Source organism: Procambarus clarkii, chromosome 69, assembly GCF_040958095.1.
Source record: "Procambarus clarkii isolate CNS0578487 chromosome 69, FALCON_Pclarkii_2.0, whole genome shotgun sequence".
Classification (NCBI taxonomy): domain Eukaryota; kingdom Metazoa; phylum Arthropoda; class Malacostraca; order Decapoda; family Cambaridae; genus Procambarus; species Procambarus clarkii.
This window is the reverse complement of record NC_091218.1, coordinates 21,896,832-21,917,356: the sequence shown is the minus strand read 5'-3', so window position 1 is coordinate 21,917,356 and position 20,525 is coordinate 21,896,832. Positions and strand designations below refer to the sequence as shown.

The window sequence follows — 20,525 nt, the reverse complement described above, 5'->3', positions numbered from 1 at the left end:
TTATATATATATGTGTGTGTGAAGAGGCGTGAGTGGTGTCCAGGCCAAATGACACCCACATATATGAAATGTAATAAAATTAATGTATTAATTTTGTATGAACGCATGTATATGTTTTAATGATGTGATGTAGAATAAAGGAACCCTAAGAAAACTTGTGGTAGGACACTGTATTTGAAGCGATGTCAAAATTGGGTGTAATGCGTGGTTTTCTCAGAGGGTATGGTTGCCCCTTGATGGAGGTTCTACTTCGTTCTATATATATATATATATAGAACGGTGTGATGTATATATAGAACGGTGTGATGTATTGATATGTATAACATTTATATACATATAATGACTTAACAACAATCAATACAATATATCTGAAATTTTATGTAAATATATCTATTATTACGTTTTACTAATATTTTGTTTAGATATATTATTACACGTTTATAATTAAAACATTTTAGAGATCTAAATGTGTTTTTTTTTTCTTTTATATCTTCCTTGATATCTATAAATATACATATAGTATATGTATATTATCTGTATATAATAGATATATAAAATATATATATAGTATATATCATTTTCGTATTTTTTTTTAACCTGTCATTTTACACACAATCATTTCCAACCAGATGTGTCAAAGAACTAAAATGACAATGTATGCTATACTTCGATGAAATGCAACAATTAGTTTTTTCATTTCCTACCTCAAACCTCAGTAATGTGGGTTATTTTTAACATACAAACTATTGTAATATGCACTAGTACAAACATCTACAGTGAATAATCAAAACTACACATTGGAAAATAGTGATGTCACTAAATATTGAACACTATTCGACATCAATATTCATTACCTATATTAACTTTCAATCTTGTATAATAAATACTATACAGTAATACTATTTATTACACATGAAACAATCAATCGAAGTATTTACATTACTGTTGTACATGTCAAATTATATCACTCATTACTTTTTCAATATACATTTTTCCGGAATATCATGTCATACTTACTACTAATTTAATACTATTTAAGTTTCTAATGTATACATTAACTATTCACTACCACCATGTATTCATAATAATAAAACAACCTTTAAGTATCAATAACGATAACTTGATTCATACTATTCAGTCATCAATATTCGTAGGATTTATTCAAATTATTATTTAAATACACTTTATTTATTATTATATTTGTTTCTTTAGTGATACACTTTATTATCCATTATCTACTTGAATAACATTCATTTACTCACTATTGTTTATTAATTATCTTATTATACACTATTAAAACCTAATTAACACATTATTATATTATTCATTATTATTCAATACTAACACATATTATATACACATTTCTCCTCATCCAACCCGCACTGATAATAAGAAGTCAAAGGGAACAACCACAACGTCCCCACGATACGGCAAACACATACGAGAACAGGGACAAGGAAATACGTCCCCACCACAATTGGAGACCACGGAAGCAGGACCACAACGCAACAAAACGACACACCACTCTTCGCAATCGTCCCACCACCATCACTCCGGCAGCCGCACATTATCCCCCCCAAACTCCAACAACCACCTCAGCTCGGAGGGGGTCGTATATTTACATTTGCAAATTCATTTCAGTTATTCACGGTGTGCGTACCCTCATCCTTCTCTTCAACAATATTCTTGCTACGCGCCTGAGTTCCCTTGTAGCTAAAACTCAGCTGGCTCTCATTCCCTCGACCAATCAACCATGATTATTACCATCACCTTCAATCTGAAAGAAAACACGATACATTTCATTTCTTACTGCAAAGGTGATTCATATTTCATGTATTTTATTCGGTTCACTCAAAATACAATACATTAACCTATTTACATTGTCTATTTCATTCACTTTTACACTTCATGATTTTTCTATTCAATACTTCGCTTAACATTTACCTTCAACATTATATACCTTATTGCCTACAATTTCTTATTTCATTCAATTATTACCTACATACTATATATTCATTTATGATTCACATTCTCAATATATCTACATCAACTTTATTTCGTATTCGTTCACCATATATCTACTGCCCTCTATGAGCACAGTAACGACGCCCCTTCTAGGCGAATCCCCAACCAACGTTAGTCCCTCTATTTCAAGTAAATTCTTATATACACACCAATTTAATCAATAACTGTATAACTATATCCTCAACTACAACAAAAATTTACAACATTTGGTTAACATTTCCTACCTTGTATGGAAGAGACGTCAACTTCTCAATTAAACACTTCCTGAAATCTCTCCCGAAACTAGCTAAAGACACTTATCAACTTCGTCGGGACTCAAGCCTCTCACCTGCGAAAGTACATTCTACTTTATGATTTTTTAAAATGCTTAATATACTCATCACCACTACTATATCACATACACGACACGCACTATTCGACAAACTACACAATGGGGGGGGGGGGGGGGGCAAAGCAACGCCGGAACAAAACTATCAAATCCTACAGACTTAGGTACGAGAACAGACTGGTTCGTTTCATGGCACGATCTCTCCGTGTTCCCACCTATACTTACTATTGTCGGGAAGCTATGTGTGAGCGCTTATTGACCTCTATTTCACCATCTATGTCTATACACGACTACCCTCTACCATTCATATATATATATATATATATATATATATATATATATATATATATATATATATATATATATATATATATATATATATATATATATATATATATATATATATATATATATATATATATATATATATATATATATATATATATATATATATATATATATATATATATATATATATATATATATATATTATATATATATATATATATATATATATATATATATATACACACACACACCGCTGCTTCAACACCTGTTCTTTTCCACCCTAATAACAATTCTTTTATCAAACTGTTACCTCTACCAAGGCTCGGTATTATCACAACTAATGAGTAAACTACACAACTTATAACACTATTCATATAAATTTCTGTACGACGTAAACTTTATTCACCAGGGAGAGATACATCGGAAAATAAATAAACTTGCCTCAATGTCACGCCCTATTCCAGTACTCTGGACCGTCGCGTTCATCATCGTCGACACGTCATCGCTCAATTACGCACAGCCAAAAACCTCTCAACACGATCACATCCTTGAGCTGCTTCCGCCCCTTAGCGTCCCCGCGGCCCGATCCTCGACCACGCATCCTGGTTGCAGGACTCTTCAACCAGCCTGTTGGACGCGGCTCCTCGCACCCTGACGTTTCAGTCAGCCTTAAATCAATTTCAAAATTATAATCAATCAACACCATGAAATATCATGAATAATATCCTTCAAATTAACATTTACTATTATTACCTACAACCTTCTATGAACACTTTTTCATTCACTGCGATATCATCATCTCAATTTTCAGATATAAAGGTATAACAAATTGTATATTAAAATGATATAAATCACGAAAACTAAACTACATAAACATGTGTTCAACCTCTGACGAATGCTTCTTTTATATCAAAGCAAACCAATAACCCCCACACAACACCACGTTTCCTATACATCCACCTGCAGTGCTAAACTACATATTTTCAATTGTTGCGGTTTACTCATCCTCCACATTAACCCCATATCCTCATTTCCTCTGTTACACTTCTGCCTACCAAACATTAACTCATCAATAACTACCTAACACTTAATACCTATATCACCACACATTAACCGTCAATGTTCCATGGGGGCATTACTTTAACACCATATACTTACTACTACACATGATTCAATTCACCTATTGCTCCACGGCCTGTTTAACATCAAGTTCAAAACATTTTTTTCTCTGCCACATGCCCAAATGTGACCTGTGCCTTTCAATTCACCCTATACTACTATTACAACACGCGCTATCCCTCATTACAAATGTTTTTACACATCACTATGAATATACACACCGCCTTCACACATCACGTGTACCGTCCACTCTCTCCTACACATTATTCAAAAACTACTGCCACCACCCTCTGCAGTCAAAATGACTATATACAAGGATTGTTAATTTTAACAATCCTACAAATGTTTAACACCTCTTCGTACTATGACGACACGCTTATTTATTGCATTCATTAACTAAATATTTTACTCCTATTAATTATATCTTTTATTGTTACTACCACCTCTACCTCAAACCACGTACAGGTATACATGTGTACGTAACTACGACGGCAGCGAGCCCACATTTACAAACGTCAAACCACCCTCCTATACGTCTATTTATGTACTCTGGTAACCATAACACTTAATACCATTCAATGATTGCGCGTGGGGTGGGGGGGGGGGGCCACAGCACTATCAACACGGCGCGCGATTTCTCACCCCTAAGCCTATACACAGTTATTCAGTAAACAACCACTTTCCAGAACCAACTGCATCCTACAGCAAAACTATTTAGTGTCTAAATCACAAAATGCTAACAATGTAAACTTTTACAGTTTAAGGCTCTATTCTTTTCAATTAAACCACTCGCGATGACACCGGATATCCCTGTATTCCTCCTCAAACTCCCACTCGGGTATTTAAGCACCTGTCAACCTCTCACCATTACCCGCCAACTACGATATTCAATAACACCATGACACTTATCTATTCAATGCCGCCAATCTACTGCCTTCATCCTTTTGTTTTTCATTTCGTTTTAACATCTACTTGGGAGTAAATACCGTCATCCACGGCCTACCCATCACGTACATTTTCTTACATGCACCTATACAGTGGCTCCTGATTCAATATACACTACTGCGTTACTCCCGGTAAACTTCCATTAAAGCAACTACTTAATAATGTCCCCACTAACATGTAACGTACGCTTCAACACTTTTCGAAAGGCTCGTAACGGCCTTCCATAGTCTTTATATGCCATCTTATATTGCCTACTCATCCTGTCTATTCAATTTAACGTTTACAATTATTAGTATTACTCCCTATTTTCTGTTATTGTACCCACTTCTACCTGCAACATGGGACACGATCAATATTTACACGTTAACCAATTTAACCTCATAGTTCAAACTTTTACGATAATAAAATATACTATTTATTAACCTAACGGACGATTTCCATTTAAACTTCAGTATTTATTATTTCACTGAACATTAGCCCGTCCAAAACTAACTTCCTGTCAACTTCAATACTGTGAAAATTCACTATGATAACTAATCTCGGCCCCCTAATAACAATTTCAAACCAGACAACATTAACACTATTTAGTCTAGTAACGTGACCGAACTTACAACCTATCTACGAAATTCAACCAAACACTATTCAGACACTTACTGCAAACTCTTCACGAACACTAACGTTGACGCATCTCTCTGTGGTCTTCCAGTCCAGGTGTCCCGCCAATCTATCCGGTATTACCTGCAACAACGCAACAATTACTCTATGCTACAAATATAAATCATTCAATCATCCGTATACCATACCTTTCAAACGTCTACTTACCATAAACTATTTTCTCTGATGTACCTCATTTCAAATGCAACTCTTAAACGCATATATCCAACCTAGATAGTCTGAAACCAGTTGACTATCTGTCGGTTCCCACCCCTATCACCCGATACTATTAACAACTTCAATCTCAATACATACTTTGGTATGTGCTCGTCAACTTTAATCTTTTAAAATTCAAATAACACATTAACTATTAAAGTACGGTATCGTAATCAAATATTACCATCCCGAACTTAAACTACCTATTAACTACTTACCTTACCAGATATGATCCACCTATCAGTAGCACATCTTGCTAAATAAAAACATCTCCCACCAGCTTCTGCTCGGCTGCCACAGCTCTGACGTAAATCATCGCTCCACAACTCGTCCCATCAACGTTATTCTCAAACATTCATACCTCACCACTAGGCCTATTTCAGGCGACGCATCATCTTCCCACCATTACCTCATTCACCAACAAGACACCTGAAAAACAATTTCATTCACTATAATTAACATTTCTTAATATTTCAGTAATGATTATGGATCAAAACTAAAATATCTGCGTATACTCCATCAACAGGGTATATACGGCAGATTTAAATGTTTTTTGACCCTATGTATTCGCGTTATGACGGTGTACAAAATTAGTGTAAGCTAGGGGGCTGTCAGCCCTAGCGACCCCAAAAGGGTAACGGGGTACCAGCTCAGAGTAACAACACGCCCTAACACTAACTTGTACACCCGTACTTTGCGAATACTAGGGTCAAAATAACGTTCCGTTACTCCTCGCCCAGCACGTCGACTCAACAGCCAATCACGTTTCGATTTTTCACTTGACGTCACATTCTCGCACGCTGTATGTCATTGGTCGGCTCCACCAAATTGGATACTCCACTAATTCAGGCACATTATTTATTGACACTTCAATATATACACCAAAATGTATACCCAATGTATGAGAAACATACATATACCAAATGTATGACAAACAATACTTTACTTTACACTCACAAATTATGACTTTCCATTAATTACTATTACATAAGTAGTATTATCATTAGTATATATTCACATTAATTATTTAACCTGTAACTACACTAAAACTCACTACACTATAATACAGTACACTTATCTGCGGTGCGATACATTACAGTACTATACATTACACTACTGTAGAGTATAGTTCCCTACGGTAGACAACAGTACACTACTATACATTACAATACAGTACAGTACTATACAATACACTACAGTACCCTACGATACACAACAGCCAAGGGTACAGTACTCTACAGTCCAATAGACAACAGTACAGTATCGTATAGTACAGTACACTACAGTAAAGTGGAGTACAGTACACTACCTTACATAACAGTACACTACAAGGTACAGTGCCCTACAATACAGTAGAGTACACGGTACAGTACAGTATTGTACAGTACCGTACTGAACAATAACATGCAGTACAGTCAAGGGTACAGTACAGTACATTAATGTACGCTACAGGGTACACTACAGTAAAATATAATACACTGTAGTAAAGTACTGTACACTACAATATACTACAGTATAGTACGCTATAGTACTGTACACGATACATTACACTACAGTCCGGTACAATACACTAAGTTACAAAAGACTACAGTACAATACACTACAGTACCCTACACTATAATAATGTACACTACACTTGAGTACAGGGTACACTACACTACAATACCCTACACTACAATACAGTATTGTACAGAGTACAGTACAGGGTACAGTTCACTACAGTACAATGCACTACAATACAATATACTCCACTAACGTCAAGTACATTACATTACACTACAATACAATTACGTACAGTACACTACACTAACAGTACACTATAGTACAGAGTACACTAAAATACAGTACACTATGCTATACTACTGTACTCTACTGAACACTGCCGTACACTATTGTATAGTGCACTACATTATTGCAGAGTATAGTACAGTACCGTAGAGTGAAGTCAACTACAGTACTGTATAATACAGAAAAGTACAGTACCGTACACTATGCTACACAATACTACAGTATGATCCAGTACAGTATAATAGAGTACAGTACGGTACAGTTCAGTACAAAACACTACAGTGCACTACATTAAAATCAAGTACAGAGCAGTACAGTACACTATAGGGCACAACAGTACACTACCGTACACTCACAGTTCCTTAATTGCCTTTCAAATGGAGCAACGGCATCACCATTATCATTTTTTCTACTTAAATAACTCTTTCTTGAATGTAACAAGGCGTAATATGCACAATTTTCACGTGAGATGGCGAGGGAAGAGATTGCTGCAATGACGGTGTATAACAACTTATTTATTTATTTATATACAACAAGGTCCATTGGGTTTGAGAGAATACATACCATATTATTTACAATCTTGTAAAGCCACTAGTACGCGCAGCGTTTCGCCCAGAAATGGCCTCTGCTTTGAAATACAAAGCGGACATGTTTCTGAAGATGGGGACAAATAAACAGTTGTGCAGTGCGCCCCGCGCACATGCGCGGGAAGTCTGGGGCCATATAAATTCGGAGGCAAAGAGGGGCTCCCCCTCACTTCCACCCGACCGCCGCAGTACTCGGAACTCCCACCCGCCTCCCCTTCATGCAAGTGTCAGTTCCCAGTCATGCTTTGTGCCACTGTCCCTGTCTTCCCCACCGCAAGTGGGGAGGGGGGTGCAGCGCCGCTCCCCAAGTGTCCCGCTGTCCGCAGCTAATCCTTTGCCCAGTCTAGGTGCTAGTAAGAGTCGGCAAACACTTCTTATTCCTTGCCGGCCGGCCTCACGCCCTGGGAAAAACTTCTCCCATTTGTCATATCACTTTTCCCCAGTCACTAGGTATTTTCTGCCCGCCTGTTAATTCTAGGATTTCACATTGTCTTGGTAGGGCTCCGTTAAGTGTTGTCTATACACTTTATTTCCCCTTTGTGTCCTGACTGTTATACCTAGTTCTAATTATATTTCATCTGCCATTAGGTTTCTGCAGAACGTGTTTGCCATGTCTAGGCTATGCTTACTACTACGGGGGTACATTTTAAGTTAATTAGTCCTCAGACATGGACATGTTACATTTGTTAATTCCTACTTATATTATTTACATGTTCTGCATAATTTAATTTACTAATAAAAAAATTTAAGCCCATTCGGCCCTTTGTCTTTTTTCCCCCTGGTCAGAAACTGACGCTAGTTTCACTAACGACCATTGTTATTGCAATATTACCTTTACAACCGTTCATTTTCCTCTCTAAACAGCACCAATGTATATTTATATACGTGATTTAAGCCATACATGCACACTGCAACTAGTAAAAACGATTACATTTAGCATGCAATCAAATAGTCTTACACATTTTTCCACTCATCACTCATTTTTAATAATAAACCGCTCGTGCGATACACTTTCATCATTTGAACACTCGTGAGGCGTTTTTTTCATAAAATGACCCTATATTATGCTACGTTAAACTAAGCTAAGCAAGCTAACCTACACTGGACTAGGCTACGATAAGCTAGGTAAGATAAGTACCGTAAAGTACAGGGTACCATACAGTACAGTCCAGTCCAGTACAGTACCGTACAATACAGTACAGTACCGTTCAGTATAGTACAATAAGTATAGGACAGTGCAGTAGACGCTACACTACAGCATTGGAGGAAGGGTTAGTCTCTGGTGATTGCTAATAACTGTAAATCTACCACAGGCAAACTGTGAACATTAGCAGTTTAGGAATTATGAACATTGTGAAATATTTACTATATTATCCCAAGAACAGGTTGGATTTATTATTGTAAACCATCTTCAATCATAAGTGCACAATTTCATCGCTATATTATTTCATGTAATTCAGGAGTGAGAACACGTAATGTTTTCTTTTAACAACTATTGGCCTTTGGGTCAAGGAAAGTTCAATTTGGTCACAAGCTCTTAAATTAATTAGCCAAAAGGGTCCTGCTAGTACGGTGGAGTTAGTTTTCGACTCGCAATCGATAATTCAGACACTACACTACACTACAATACACTATTACACACAAAAATTACAATAGCGTGATGCATCAAATTAACAAATCCACATACGCCGTGACGAGGATTCGAACCTGCGTCAGAGAATTGGTTCATGAGAATTCCGGGTTCGAATCCTGGCCGGGACACAAGTGATTGATTCATTGATGAAGATTAAGCCACCCAAGAGGTGGCACGGCCATGAATAGCCCGTACGTGGTGGCCCTTTTGAGCCATTACCAGTATCAAGAGCTGATACTGGAGATCTGTGGAGGCGCGACTGCACCCTGCGTGACGGGAGATGTCTCCCGGACCAAGTGTGTGCCTGGTCGGGACACAAGTTGTTGCCCGCATTTCTTATCACCTATTGCATCTAGTTCGCCTAGCAGTAGGTAGAGGCACTCGGGAGTTTCTCAGCTTCTTATGGGGTTACATAACGTTAACGTTCAGTAATTCGGAGGAACCTCGATGTAAGGCTAACGTGTATGAATACACTATGGCTGCCTGGCCCCAGACACAATGATTTGTTAAAAGGTTATCTCGATGTCTGTTTTCCTGTCACTTATTGTGGATAACAAAAATATAGTTAGTCACAGCTGTATGTTTTCTTTAATATTCTTTTAGTAGAAAATGGGAAAATATATTTTGTTCGTACGTGTTAACATGTAAGGTTACATCTCATAATTTCTAATAAATATATTAAATTCTGAAGAAAAATTATTTTTTTCAAGTACAATATTTATTAATAACCTGTTATTTTTTTTCAAACAATATGCATTACTAAATAAATCCTAGACAGAAACTCAAATGTTAAAACGACGCCAGTGATCATCCGAACAATTGAATGGTTCGCGACTGTAAACAAATCAGCTGTGCCGGCACAGAGTCTTGTTTTGAAGGTAACCATCATAATTAAAGTAGTTAAACTCATTATATTAATTACCCGATTTGTGAACATTCTAATCTTGCAGTTTGTTCATGATTATAATATAAGGGAAGAGAGCGAACGATGGATCCACCTCCTCCTTGGAAACGAGTTGATGTTTTGTTTTATCCGTCTTTTTCTTTGTGTTCTGCAGAAATTACACCACGATAGGCTGCTAGTATGGTCATCGTTGGAGAGCGGACCTGATAAGACACAGTGCACCATTTTCTCAGGAGTAATTAAAGATTTGCAGGTCATTGCCCCTCCCCCCCTCCCTTTTATAACTTCATACAAACCAAAAGTAACCACAGCCCTAATTGCTCAATATCTAGTTGCAAAACCATAAAACCAAGCCAATTAGCAAAATAACGTCTAGAAGTGTTTGTATTATAACACAAGAAATTGCTAGGTACTCTATGACTGTACTCCTAAAACATTGGAAAAGGAAGGGTGTATTACAGAAACCTGTTTGTAAAAACCTTTTGCCAGTTCTTTACACAAGCTAGTTTGTAAATACTACTAGTTAATCTAAAACAAAAAAATCCTTGGTTTACTTTTGTCTAATATGAATATATTGACATAGTCTTACTATATCATTGCTAGGCCAGAAAATCTTGTTAGGTACTGTATATTGAGATTTGCCAAGGGTGAGGCTGTCTTCACACTTCTCATTCACCTACTGGCCAATCCCAACATTGCATGACCTGAAGACCATCAACCATGTCACCTGGTCACAACTTAGGAAATGTTGGGGGACAAACCCACAAAACTATCACAAGGTAACCACAAGGTACTATCACTCATTTGACAGTAACTCATTGCTACTTTGACACTTTGATTATTGTTAGTTTTTGGAAGTGTTGTTGTTGTTGCTATTTCTACTTTGACAATGTCAAACCTACCTGCCATTTTACCACTTTGAGAATTTATTGTGAAAGTTTTGTATACATCTTAATCTCCACTCTCAGCTTCCAACATGCAGGTTATATTGCTATTATTATACCCTCCCATTACATGACTCTTGTATATATTCCTTGTGATCTTTATTATTTTGTTATCCCTGCATGCCCTTCCTTCATGAAGTAGTTACAACACATGCATTTCTCAAGTAATGAATTCACAAGTTGAAAATTTTTATCTACCTCTCTCATTTTATGCTGAATTATCAATTTTTGATCCAGCTATTGTTTTCACTTACATTAATCCTTTTTTATGCCTAGTGTCTGTCATACTGACAGTGTACTAATCCCAATTACAGTACGGTATTTAGATCCTTAAATTAATGTGTTTTGTATCACCCATCTAACTCTTAACTCTTAAATGCTCTCTCTTATTTATTCATCATAACTGTATTGCTTAACTCTCACTTTCTCTGTTCTAGTACTTTCAGCTTTTTCTTTTTGCAGAACTTTTTTCTTTTTCAATACAGCACTGTAATTTCAGGTCTTTATCAAGAGTGCAAACAACAAAACAAAAGACAAGTCATAAAGTCTCAGGCCTTTAGCCACCTCTATCTGGACTCACACCTACCTCCTACTACTTATTGTTATTATTATTATTATTATTGTTGTTGTTGTTATTAATATAAATAAGTATTATTAATATTATTAACAATTGCAAATTATTAATTTTTACTGAATGGGTGTACAAAGAACATAAGGGGAAGGGATAATAAGCTTGATAATGTGCTATTAATTATCACATTGATCTTTGTTAACATTAATTATTTGTGTACTGAAGTATATTAACATTATTTTATTATTAATTTAAAACTACCATAGTATTAAGACATACAGTAAATAACAATTCTCCTCCAGAGGTGTGTGGTGAAGGACAAACACTAAGATGATTAGTGGCATGTGGGTAATGTACCTATTGGGAGCAGCAGTGCGGTTATGGCTGATGAGCACCTCTAGTGCCGAGTACATTGCTAAGCGTGTAGAACTCTCGACACCATTAAACTCTTGGAAGAGGGGTAAGAACAGTTCAGTCTTTATTATTTGTTAGTCATTCACTTGGGTAACTACACTAACAGTTACAGTATATATAAATCTATATATACACTAGTGTTGAATATGACTGAAAGGGTACAATTAATGATTCTAACATGATTCGTCTCAATACAGTGTATTTCTCTATTGAGATACACATTTATTGAAATCTATATATAATATGTAATTAGCTTATTTTTACTACTTCAGTGCTTCAACAAAATGTTAAAATTCACAATTATGATAATAACCTTTGCTGATCTGTCTCATCAATTATAATGATGAACTGAGAATCTAAGGGCAAGTCAAATGTCAAGGTACCACACACTGGTACAAAATTGTACTGTATGTGAAATGGGAGTGAGACTAATAAACGATGTGATAGTGCTCAATCATGGTGATTAAATTTATACTGTATACAGCATTTGGTTTGATATGTAATGCAGTATATTTGATAATGATTGAATATATGTAACTTGTTGACAAATCATGTTGATTTTTATTTTGCAGTGCAGGAGGGAGTGTTCCTACATTCCCAGGGTATTCCTGTGTACAGTGGGGGTGTTTTCCATGAAACACCATTGTGTCTGTTCTTTGGTGGTTTCCTAGTCAGGTGAGATAATACTATTCTTTATTGAAGGACACATCAGCCAAAAGCTATATACTGTACTACAATTCGATATACTAAATCTGTATATTGTTATAATGAATATATACCATACTGTACTTATTTTTTAATACAGTAAGTGTAATTTGGGGCAGACTGACAACAAATATTCAAGTTATGGAACAGGATAACTATGCAATATGATGTCATTATAACTTGTAACAAAATAATCTTAATCACATTCTGTGGTAGAGTGCTTAATAATTGACTTTCTTATATAGCAGCTCTCTTGCCTTTTTAAAGTACGAGAGATGTAAGTGTTTGTATGTACAGTATGTCAATGTATACTGTACAGTACAACCTCAATTCAAGAAAATATATGGGACCCACCCCAATTCATTGCAACCAGAGATGCCACCAGAATGCATTTCCCTTGCCCTATGAGTTAATTTCACTCTGCAAGATTTGAATTTCAATCTAAAATATAATGGACAACTACTAAATAAATACATCTGAAAACAGATTTGTACATATGTAATGTATTTTCCACAGGTCATGGCAAGCCTATCTTTCACTATTGTTTGTTGCATGTGATCTCCTTACTGCCGCTCTTTTGGCCTCCGTGGCTGCATCATATAGCAAACAACTGGTGAGTAGGTTTCTTGCTTTTATTGTCTTCAAACTGCAAGGTTTTACATACTATTCATCTCATTCCCTATCACATTATTTTCTTTTTACTACTGTATTACACAGTAATAAAAAATTTGCACTACAGTACTTACAGGTAACTGTCCATAATATTGCTTCACATTTGAATGTACCTTAAACTACTACTTTTCTTGTACTACTGCTAATATATGCATATTTTATTTATTTTGTCATCTGCAAATGGTATTAGGATTCTCATGTGTTTCATGACTATGTAATGGATTCTATTTATTGTAATACTTGAGCAAAGGAAAACAAACCGTCTAAATAAAACAGAAAAATAGAAAGAAGGGAAGCAGCACTAACCAATATTAACAACCCATGCACTAATATTAAAATGCACTACCAAATGGCAGTGCAGGTCACCCAAGGGTTTCACCTGCCTGCCCAAATCGTTTACAAGCTATCATTGCCCAAAAATAGCCCCAATTATCACAGGAAGGGCAGAAATGGGGACCTGCTGAGGCTGCCCAGGAAAACACATTTCAATGCATTCAGTGCGTGACTTCTGGGTTGGCCTCAATAGTTTTCCCAGTGTACACACACTACTGTGCCATGGAGAAGCTCACATTGGGCTAAAAGAAATGGTAATAAAGGTACAGTATACTTGGAGAAGGCAGGAAACCCATGACTCGGGAAAAGATGAACTCTGACATAAAAAGCGTTATCCCAGCATCAGTAAGGGTGAAGAACATCCAGAAGATAATAAGCAACCAATACGTTAGGTTTCCAAAAACCCTGAGCACAAATATTACTCATAGACATATTAGCAAAGAAACTAGTAATAACAGCATACTTGTGTACATCATGTGCACATGGATACATATCAGGCTGTCTAAATTGAACCACCCGACTGATTACCCGAGAAAACTTTGCCTTGCAACAAGACACCAACGAAATGGAATTGACAAAAAGAGTAACAGCTTGGGAGCTAAGAATGACTCAAATTACACTGCTCCTTGGCAACAGGACAGAAGGTACGATGTACCCTTAATAAGACAAACCAGCATCTATGACTAGAGGATCTTGATGAAAGGCAGAGGAGTCATTCTTGGCCACAATAAGACAAAGAGAGCAATCCCTAGAAAGAAAGCAACAAAACCCTTTCTTGTAGTGAAGACCATGAGGTTTCCAAATGCAACTACCAAAACCCAGAGCCAACAACAAAGCCACTTTTGGTGACAAAAAGAAAAAGAATCCTCCACCAAGGGGAGAAAACAAGGAAAGAACAACACGAGATAAGGGGTGATATTATACAGAAACTCATCTGTACTGTATTACAGTTCTACTGTTACAGAAGTCACCATCATATGGTAGGGCACCATATGCTGTAGTACTTTGTTTCTGAAATTAATGCCACAGTTATTAGTAAACTAATAGTATGTGTCGATAGTATAATTTTTCTTTTCCTTTTATTAGATCCAGTTCTGTACACAAAGTTCTATTCCCTGACTGTATTTTAAAGTCTTATATTAGGGTTTTTGTTGCACTTCATTAGAATTAACTAAAACTTCTTGGAGATCAAACGCTAATGGCCAGTCTTGTCAACAGCTTTTAAACCAGAAGAAGGAAGTTGATAAGTACGCATGTGATGCATCACCCTTGCTTGTGACGTCCTCATCTCTCTGGTCTGGTGTAGTGTATGTTGCAGCTGCATATCTCTTCTGCCCGTACACAATAGCTTCATGTGTTGCCCAAACTACGACTGTTTTTGCCAACCTTGTTCTTGCTGCAGCATTTACCTCCATGGTGAAAGGTAAGAAGTGTGGATGTTGGTAACAAAATCTTTAGTACACAGTTTTACAAGCCATGAAAACATTTTACAGAATGAGGATCAAGTACAGAATTTAAATTTACAACAAATATTGTATGTCTTATAATACTAAAACTCATTTCAGGTTACCCTGCGCTGTTTGGGGGATTGGTGGCTCTCTCTACATATCAGTCTTTCTACCCAATTTGTCTGGTAGTACCAGGAATCCTACGTTTCTCCCAAGGGAACAATGCAACCTTCTTAGTGACGAAACTGTTGACCTCCTTCATCGTTTCACTAGGGTTTTTGATGATAATCTCTGCTGAAATTACTGGTGGATGGGATTTCATGGAAGCTACTTATGGCTTTATGTAAGTATTACCTAAATTGCAGTTGTAAAGCAATGCATTGTATAAAAAAAAAAAAAAAATTCAAAATATATTACTTTAAGGATTAAATTATATTTTACCAAATATATGGTTATATATTTCAATGTCCAAATAAGCATATTAGCAGTAGAATGTCCTAACACATTTACCTCTGTTGTAGAAAGCTGATACATACTGTATTTATTAAACTAGAAAGCATACCTTTTTCTGAGTTTTTCTGAGTATTTCTGACCCGCAAACAAGTCCCTTGTTTGCGGCTTTAAGCAATGTCCAGCTCTTCCCAGGGTATAGCCAAATTCCAGCCTGATCAGTGCAACCCTCAGATATCTAAAGCAATGGAGAACTTTCCAAACTGCTTCTGCTGGGCCCAAGCATAGACACACACATTGGAGAATGCTCAGTCCAGGTCAGAATTATCAGAAGGCTCATTCAATAACTGTACAATAATGTACACTCAAATAACACCTCCAAGCAAGCAATACTGTATTTGGCTTCAAAGACACTGCTAGTTGTTGGCTACCTGGCCACTACCACAACCCACACCAGATGTTACTGGCACTGTTAACACAAGTGCCAGGAGACTATACCAGGCTCTTTTGCTTCTGCATTCACCTATTGCCACGTGACTCAAGTTGTGTGTTTAGTGTTTGTCGTGCGATTTATATTTTTAGCACAATTTCGGCCCTGTTTTCTGGAGGGGTCAAACGGTGGCTCCAAGTCGCCACTTGGTAGCTATGAGAGCATTTGGGGGGGGAGATTTTTTGCTTGTTACAGAATTTGATTTGGTAATTCGATGGTCTAAAACAAAATCCTGAAATAAGTGAGGTTTTCTGGGTTTTAGGATGTTTTACCTGGATTATTAATTGATCTGTGATTCACACATGCTCTCCCATCCTGAAGAGGGGGGGGGGGGGGAATGTTGGTTCTTGCTCCCAATGACTCGACATCATTCAGATTGTTACCCTGGAATACCAGTGTAGTAAGCTCAGGGAAGCTATTGAGGCACTGCCAGAAAGTAACATTCCATTACACTTAAAGCTCTATTTTTGTATCCTTGAGACATGACTGTGTGGGAATATCTTAATTGATTGACAATTAACTGTACTTTTTTATATCCCTTTTGTACAGAGAAAAGTAATTAACTTAAATATTAGTACGTATATGTAAAATTTAAACATGTTCGGCATGAAAATATTACAAAAATTAATGTTGGATTTTAATTGATGTTTTCATCTCCACAGATTGGCAGCTCCTGATTTAACACCAAACATTGGTCTTTTCTGGTACTTCTTCACCGAGATGTTTGAACACTTTCGCCTCTTCTTTCTTGCAACGTTTCAAATCAACGCTTTCGTGTATGTGCTGCCACTTTCAATTCGCCTACGCCATGACCCTGTATTGCTAGCAGCAGCCTTGTTAGCATTTACAGCTGTATTTAGAAGTTACCCAGCACTTGGGGACGTGGGCCTCTACATGGCTCTACTGCCAATGTGGAAACACTTATATCCATGTGAGTTCAATCAATTTATAATGTAGTCTTGTATTAATTGCTAAGGCTTTTATAGCACTTATAAATTTGATAAATATTGAATATTTAAATAATCTGTACTGTACCAATCTTTCTTTGCAGTTATGCGCCAAACATTCATCGTTGGGTGTATGTTTGTGGCTACATCTGTTCTGGGACCTATTATGTACAATCTGTGGATTTTCAATGGATCGGCTAATGCCAATTTTTACTTTGCCGTTACCCTTGCTTTCAACACCGCACAGGTAAAGTACTATAATTAATACTGTTTGATAAATATTACTAGAGGGAAAAGCAGTGGTTGCCATTTCACAGGAAATATAACAATAATCTCTAGGTATGTAATTAGATATCCCTGGTAAGAAGACAATTTTTGCACATGATTATTTCTAATGGTATCCCTTTTGCCTGCTTAATAAAGCAAGGTCCTTCAGGCCTCTGGACAGGATCAACAGACATGTATGTCAACAGCAAAATCTTTCAAACTGTTCTTCAATATAGAGCTACCAGCCCGAATGGAGACAGAAAAGTGCTTGCCATGAAATCCAATCGCCTATGCTAGGCACAATTTGGCACAACAGATTGTAATGTTGAGTCTTGAGAAAATACTAAACCACCATTAAGATAGGTAGTACATAATATTTACAAGGCCTAACAATAAATGCATTCCCTTCCATAAATGGCCTACTTACAGAAGCAAATGCAGCATTCACTAAAACCCAGACCAGATATTTCAGGATCGGTTAGGATTCTTTTCTTTAATACCTATACAAGTGATAGAGTAAATAGGATGCAGGGAGGAATATTGTAGGTCTGTATGTTAAAACTTTGCTATTCCAGTGACACAACACTAAAACATGTCATCTTTACTCCGACAGTGACAGTAAGCGTTCCAATGATGGTAAAACTCGTCATCATATTGCTACTGTATTCATAAACATTCGCATCTTCATCGGTGTTGTGTATAATGTTATAAATAAACTTTTGTTCTTGGTTATGTTCTCTATACAGTTGCTAGTTTTGCAGATGCAAGAAATGCATTTATATTTGTCAAATGCATTGTCAAATATTGACACCAAATTTATAGTTAGAGTAACCCAACAAATAAGAGAAAACCAAACATGATTCTAAACATTTTAAGCATTGTCTGCAGCCAACTGATGTCTATTACTGTACTTATATTTCAGATATTCCTTGTTACTGATCTCCTGTTTGCACATGTTAAGCGGGAATACCACCTCATCCATGGGTCCAAGATGGAAGTTGATGGAGTACCTGCCAGATTAACACTACAGTGATAAAAAAATAAACTGAACAGAATATGGACTTTAGTAATACAGTGTTGCCACGTATGTATGTATATGGAATGGCTAATTTATTTTCACATGATTTTTATTATAGCAGACTATGGTCTCTGGAAAATATGAACAAGTGGAAAACATTGTAACTAGTGTAGCCATGGAATGCAGTGATTTGACAAGTTAATTGCTTTACTCTAGTTATTAGGTAAATATTTATACTTGTGAACTTTCTTGGCTATTTACCTACCTATGTACAGTAACAATATTTTGAAAACTATACATATGAAAGTCGGGTTACATGCAAGAAATATACATCCTAAATTATTTTATATACATGATGACCAAACCACAACTTGGAAGATGGAGAAGCGGCAACGTTTCGGTCCATCCTCGACCATTATCAAGTCATGTGATAGAAGAGAGGTGAGTAGACAGTAAGAAAGGGGGCAAAGCTTAAATCAGATCATATTTGTTAAGTAGGTTGGAGCATTTAAGTATATACTGTGAAAGGGAAGAGTCGACAACAGACTTTACACTTCTTTTGTGTGCCTTAAGTCTGTCATTTAGTGTACGGCAAGATTTGCCTAAGTATCAGAGAGGACAAGACGAACAGGAAATAGAGTAGACACCAGCAGCAGTGTGAACCAGATTTCTATGAAGAGTGTTGGTTTTTTCAAAAGGCAAGCTTCACATCAAGGGGATGAAGGGTATTAGTGAGATTTTGGAGTTCAGATATGAAGGGAAGTCAGAGCACAGTGCTAATTGTGTTGGAAGGAGGTTGAGAATGAAAAATTTCGTTTAGCTTGAGAATAGGCACAGTTGATAAAATGTAAGGGGTATCCAAGGTGAGAGATATAAAGGAAATTTCAGATTCGAGAAACTGAGTGTCACTGATGCATAGAATGCAGAGTAACAGAGAGAGATGAGAACATTTTTTTTAACAGGATCAGGATGGTAGGAAGAGAGGTGAATGTACTGCATGAGTTTGTGGTAGACACAAAGAGAACCCAGACACACAGCTGTTAACGTGAACATCAAGAAAAGTAAGGAGGGAATTGGATCCCATTCAACTTTGAAATTGATAGGAGCCACATTATTAAGAGAGACAGGAAAGGCTGGAAAAGACTATGGTCATGGCACCAGAGAGCAAACGTGATCTATGACCCTAGTCTTTTCAAGCCATTCCTCTCTTAATAATCGGGCTCATAAATTTCAAACTTGAATGGGATCCAATTCCCTCCTTACTTTTCTTGATGTTCACGTTAACAGCTCTGTGTCTGGGTTCTCTTTCTGTCAACCACAAACTCGTGCAGTGCTATGTACATTCACCTCTCTTCCTACCATCCTGATCCTGTTAAAAACAACTGTTCTCGTCTCTCTCTTACTCCGCGTTCCATGCATCAGTGACCCTCAGTTTCTCGATTCTGAAATTCCCTTTATTTACGAATCTCTCTCACCTTGGATACCCCTTACATTTTATCAACTGTGCCTATTCTCAAGCTAAACATTTCTTTCATCCTCAACCTCCTTCCAACACAATTAGCACTGTGCTCTGACTTCCCTTTATATCTGAACTCCAAAATCTCACTAATATCCTTCATCCTCTTGATGTGAAGCTTGCCTTTTGAAAAACTAACTCTCTTCGTAGAAATCTGGTTCACACTGCTGCTGGTGTCTACTCTATTTCCTGTTCGTCTTGTCCTCTCCGATACTTTGGCAAATGTTGCCGTACACTAAATGACAGACTTAAGGCACACAAAA

At 36.8% G+C, this 20,525-nt stretch overlaps 1 protein-coding gene and 1 long non-coding RNA gene across 9 annotated transcripts; one reads left to right on the top strand and one right to left on the bottom strand.

The window, feature by feature from the left end:
• Nucleotides 1–891: 891 nt before the first annotated feature.
• On the bottom strand, nucleotides 892–7,943 carry LOC138355767 (uncharacterized). Of its 4 annotated transcripts, none has more exons than XR_011224039.1 (6): nucleotides 7,928–7,943; nucleotides 5,794–6,004; nucleotides 5,360–5,443; nucleotides 3,083–3,309; nucleotides 2,250–2,353; nucleotides 892–1,777 (listed from the first exon to the last, which is right to left on the bottom strand). It is a non-coding gene; the product is annotated as an uncharacterized lncRNA (long non-coding RNA). The 4 variants fall into 4 exon arrangements; XR_011224037.1 differs by lacking the exon at nucleotides 7,928–7,943 and adding an exon at nucleotides 6,255–6,371; XR_011224038.1 differs by lacking the exon at nucleotides 7,928–7,943 and adding an exon at nucleotides 6,269–6,285.
• Nucleotides 7,944–8,125: 182 nt separating this feature from the next.
• PIG-U (phosphatidylinositol glycan anchor biosynthesis class U) lies at nucleotides 8,126–19,360 on the top strand. 5 transcript variants are annotated; one of them, XM_069311241.1, is made up of 10 exons: nucleotides 10,424–10,461; nucleotides 10,642–10,740; nucleotides 12,305–12,462; nucleotides 12,989–13,091; nucleotides 13,638–13,734; nucleotides 15,345–15,549; nucleotides 15,692–15,917; nucleotides 17,177–17,445; nucleotides 17,566–17,708; nucleotides 18,651–19,360. In XM_069311241.1, exons 3-10 carry the CDS (start codon nucleotides 12,333–12,335, stop codon nucleotides 18,759–18,761), a joined length of 1,284 nt encoding a protein of 427 aa, XP_069167342.1. In that variant the 5' UTR covers nucleotides 10,424–10,461; nucleotides 10,642–10,740; nucleotides 12,305–12,332; the 3' UTR covers nucleotides 18,762–19,360. The 5 variants fall into 5 exon arrangements, with proteins under 5 accessions (XP_045620871.1, XP_045620868.1, XP_069167342.1 ...); XM_045764915.2 differs by lacking the exons at nucleotides 10,424–10,461; nucleotides 10,642–10,740 and adding an exon at nucleotides 8,126–8,176; XM_045764912.2 differs by lacking the exon at nucleotides 10,642–10,740 and having other exon boundaries at nucleotides 10,362–10,461.
• Nucleotides 19,361–20,525: the final 1,165 nt, after the last annotated feature.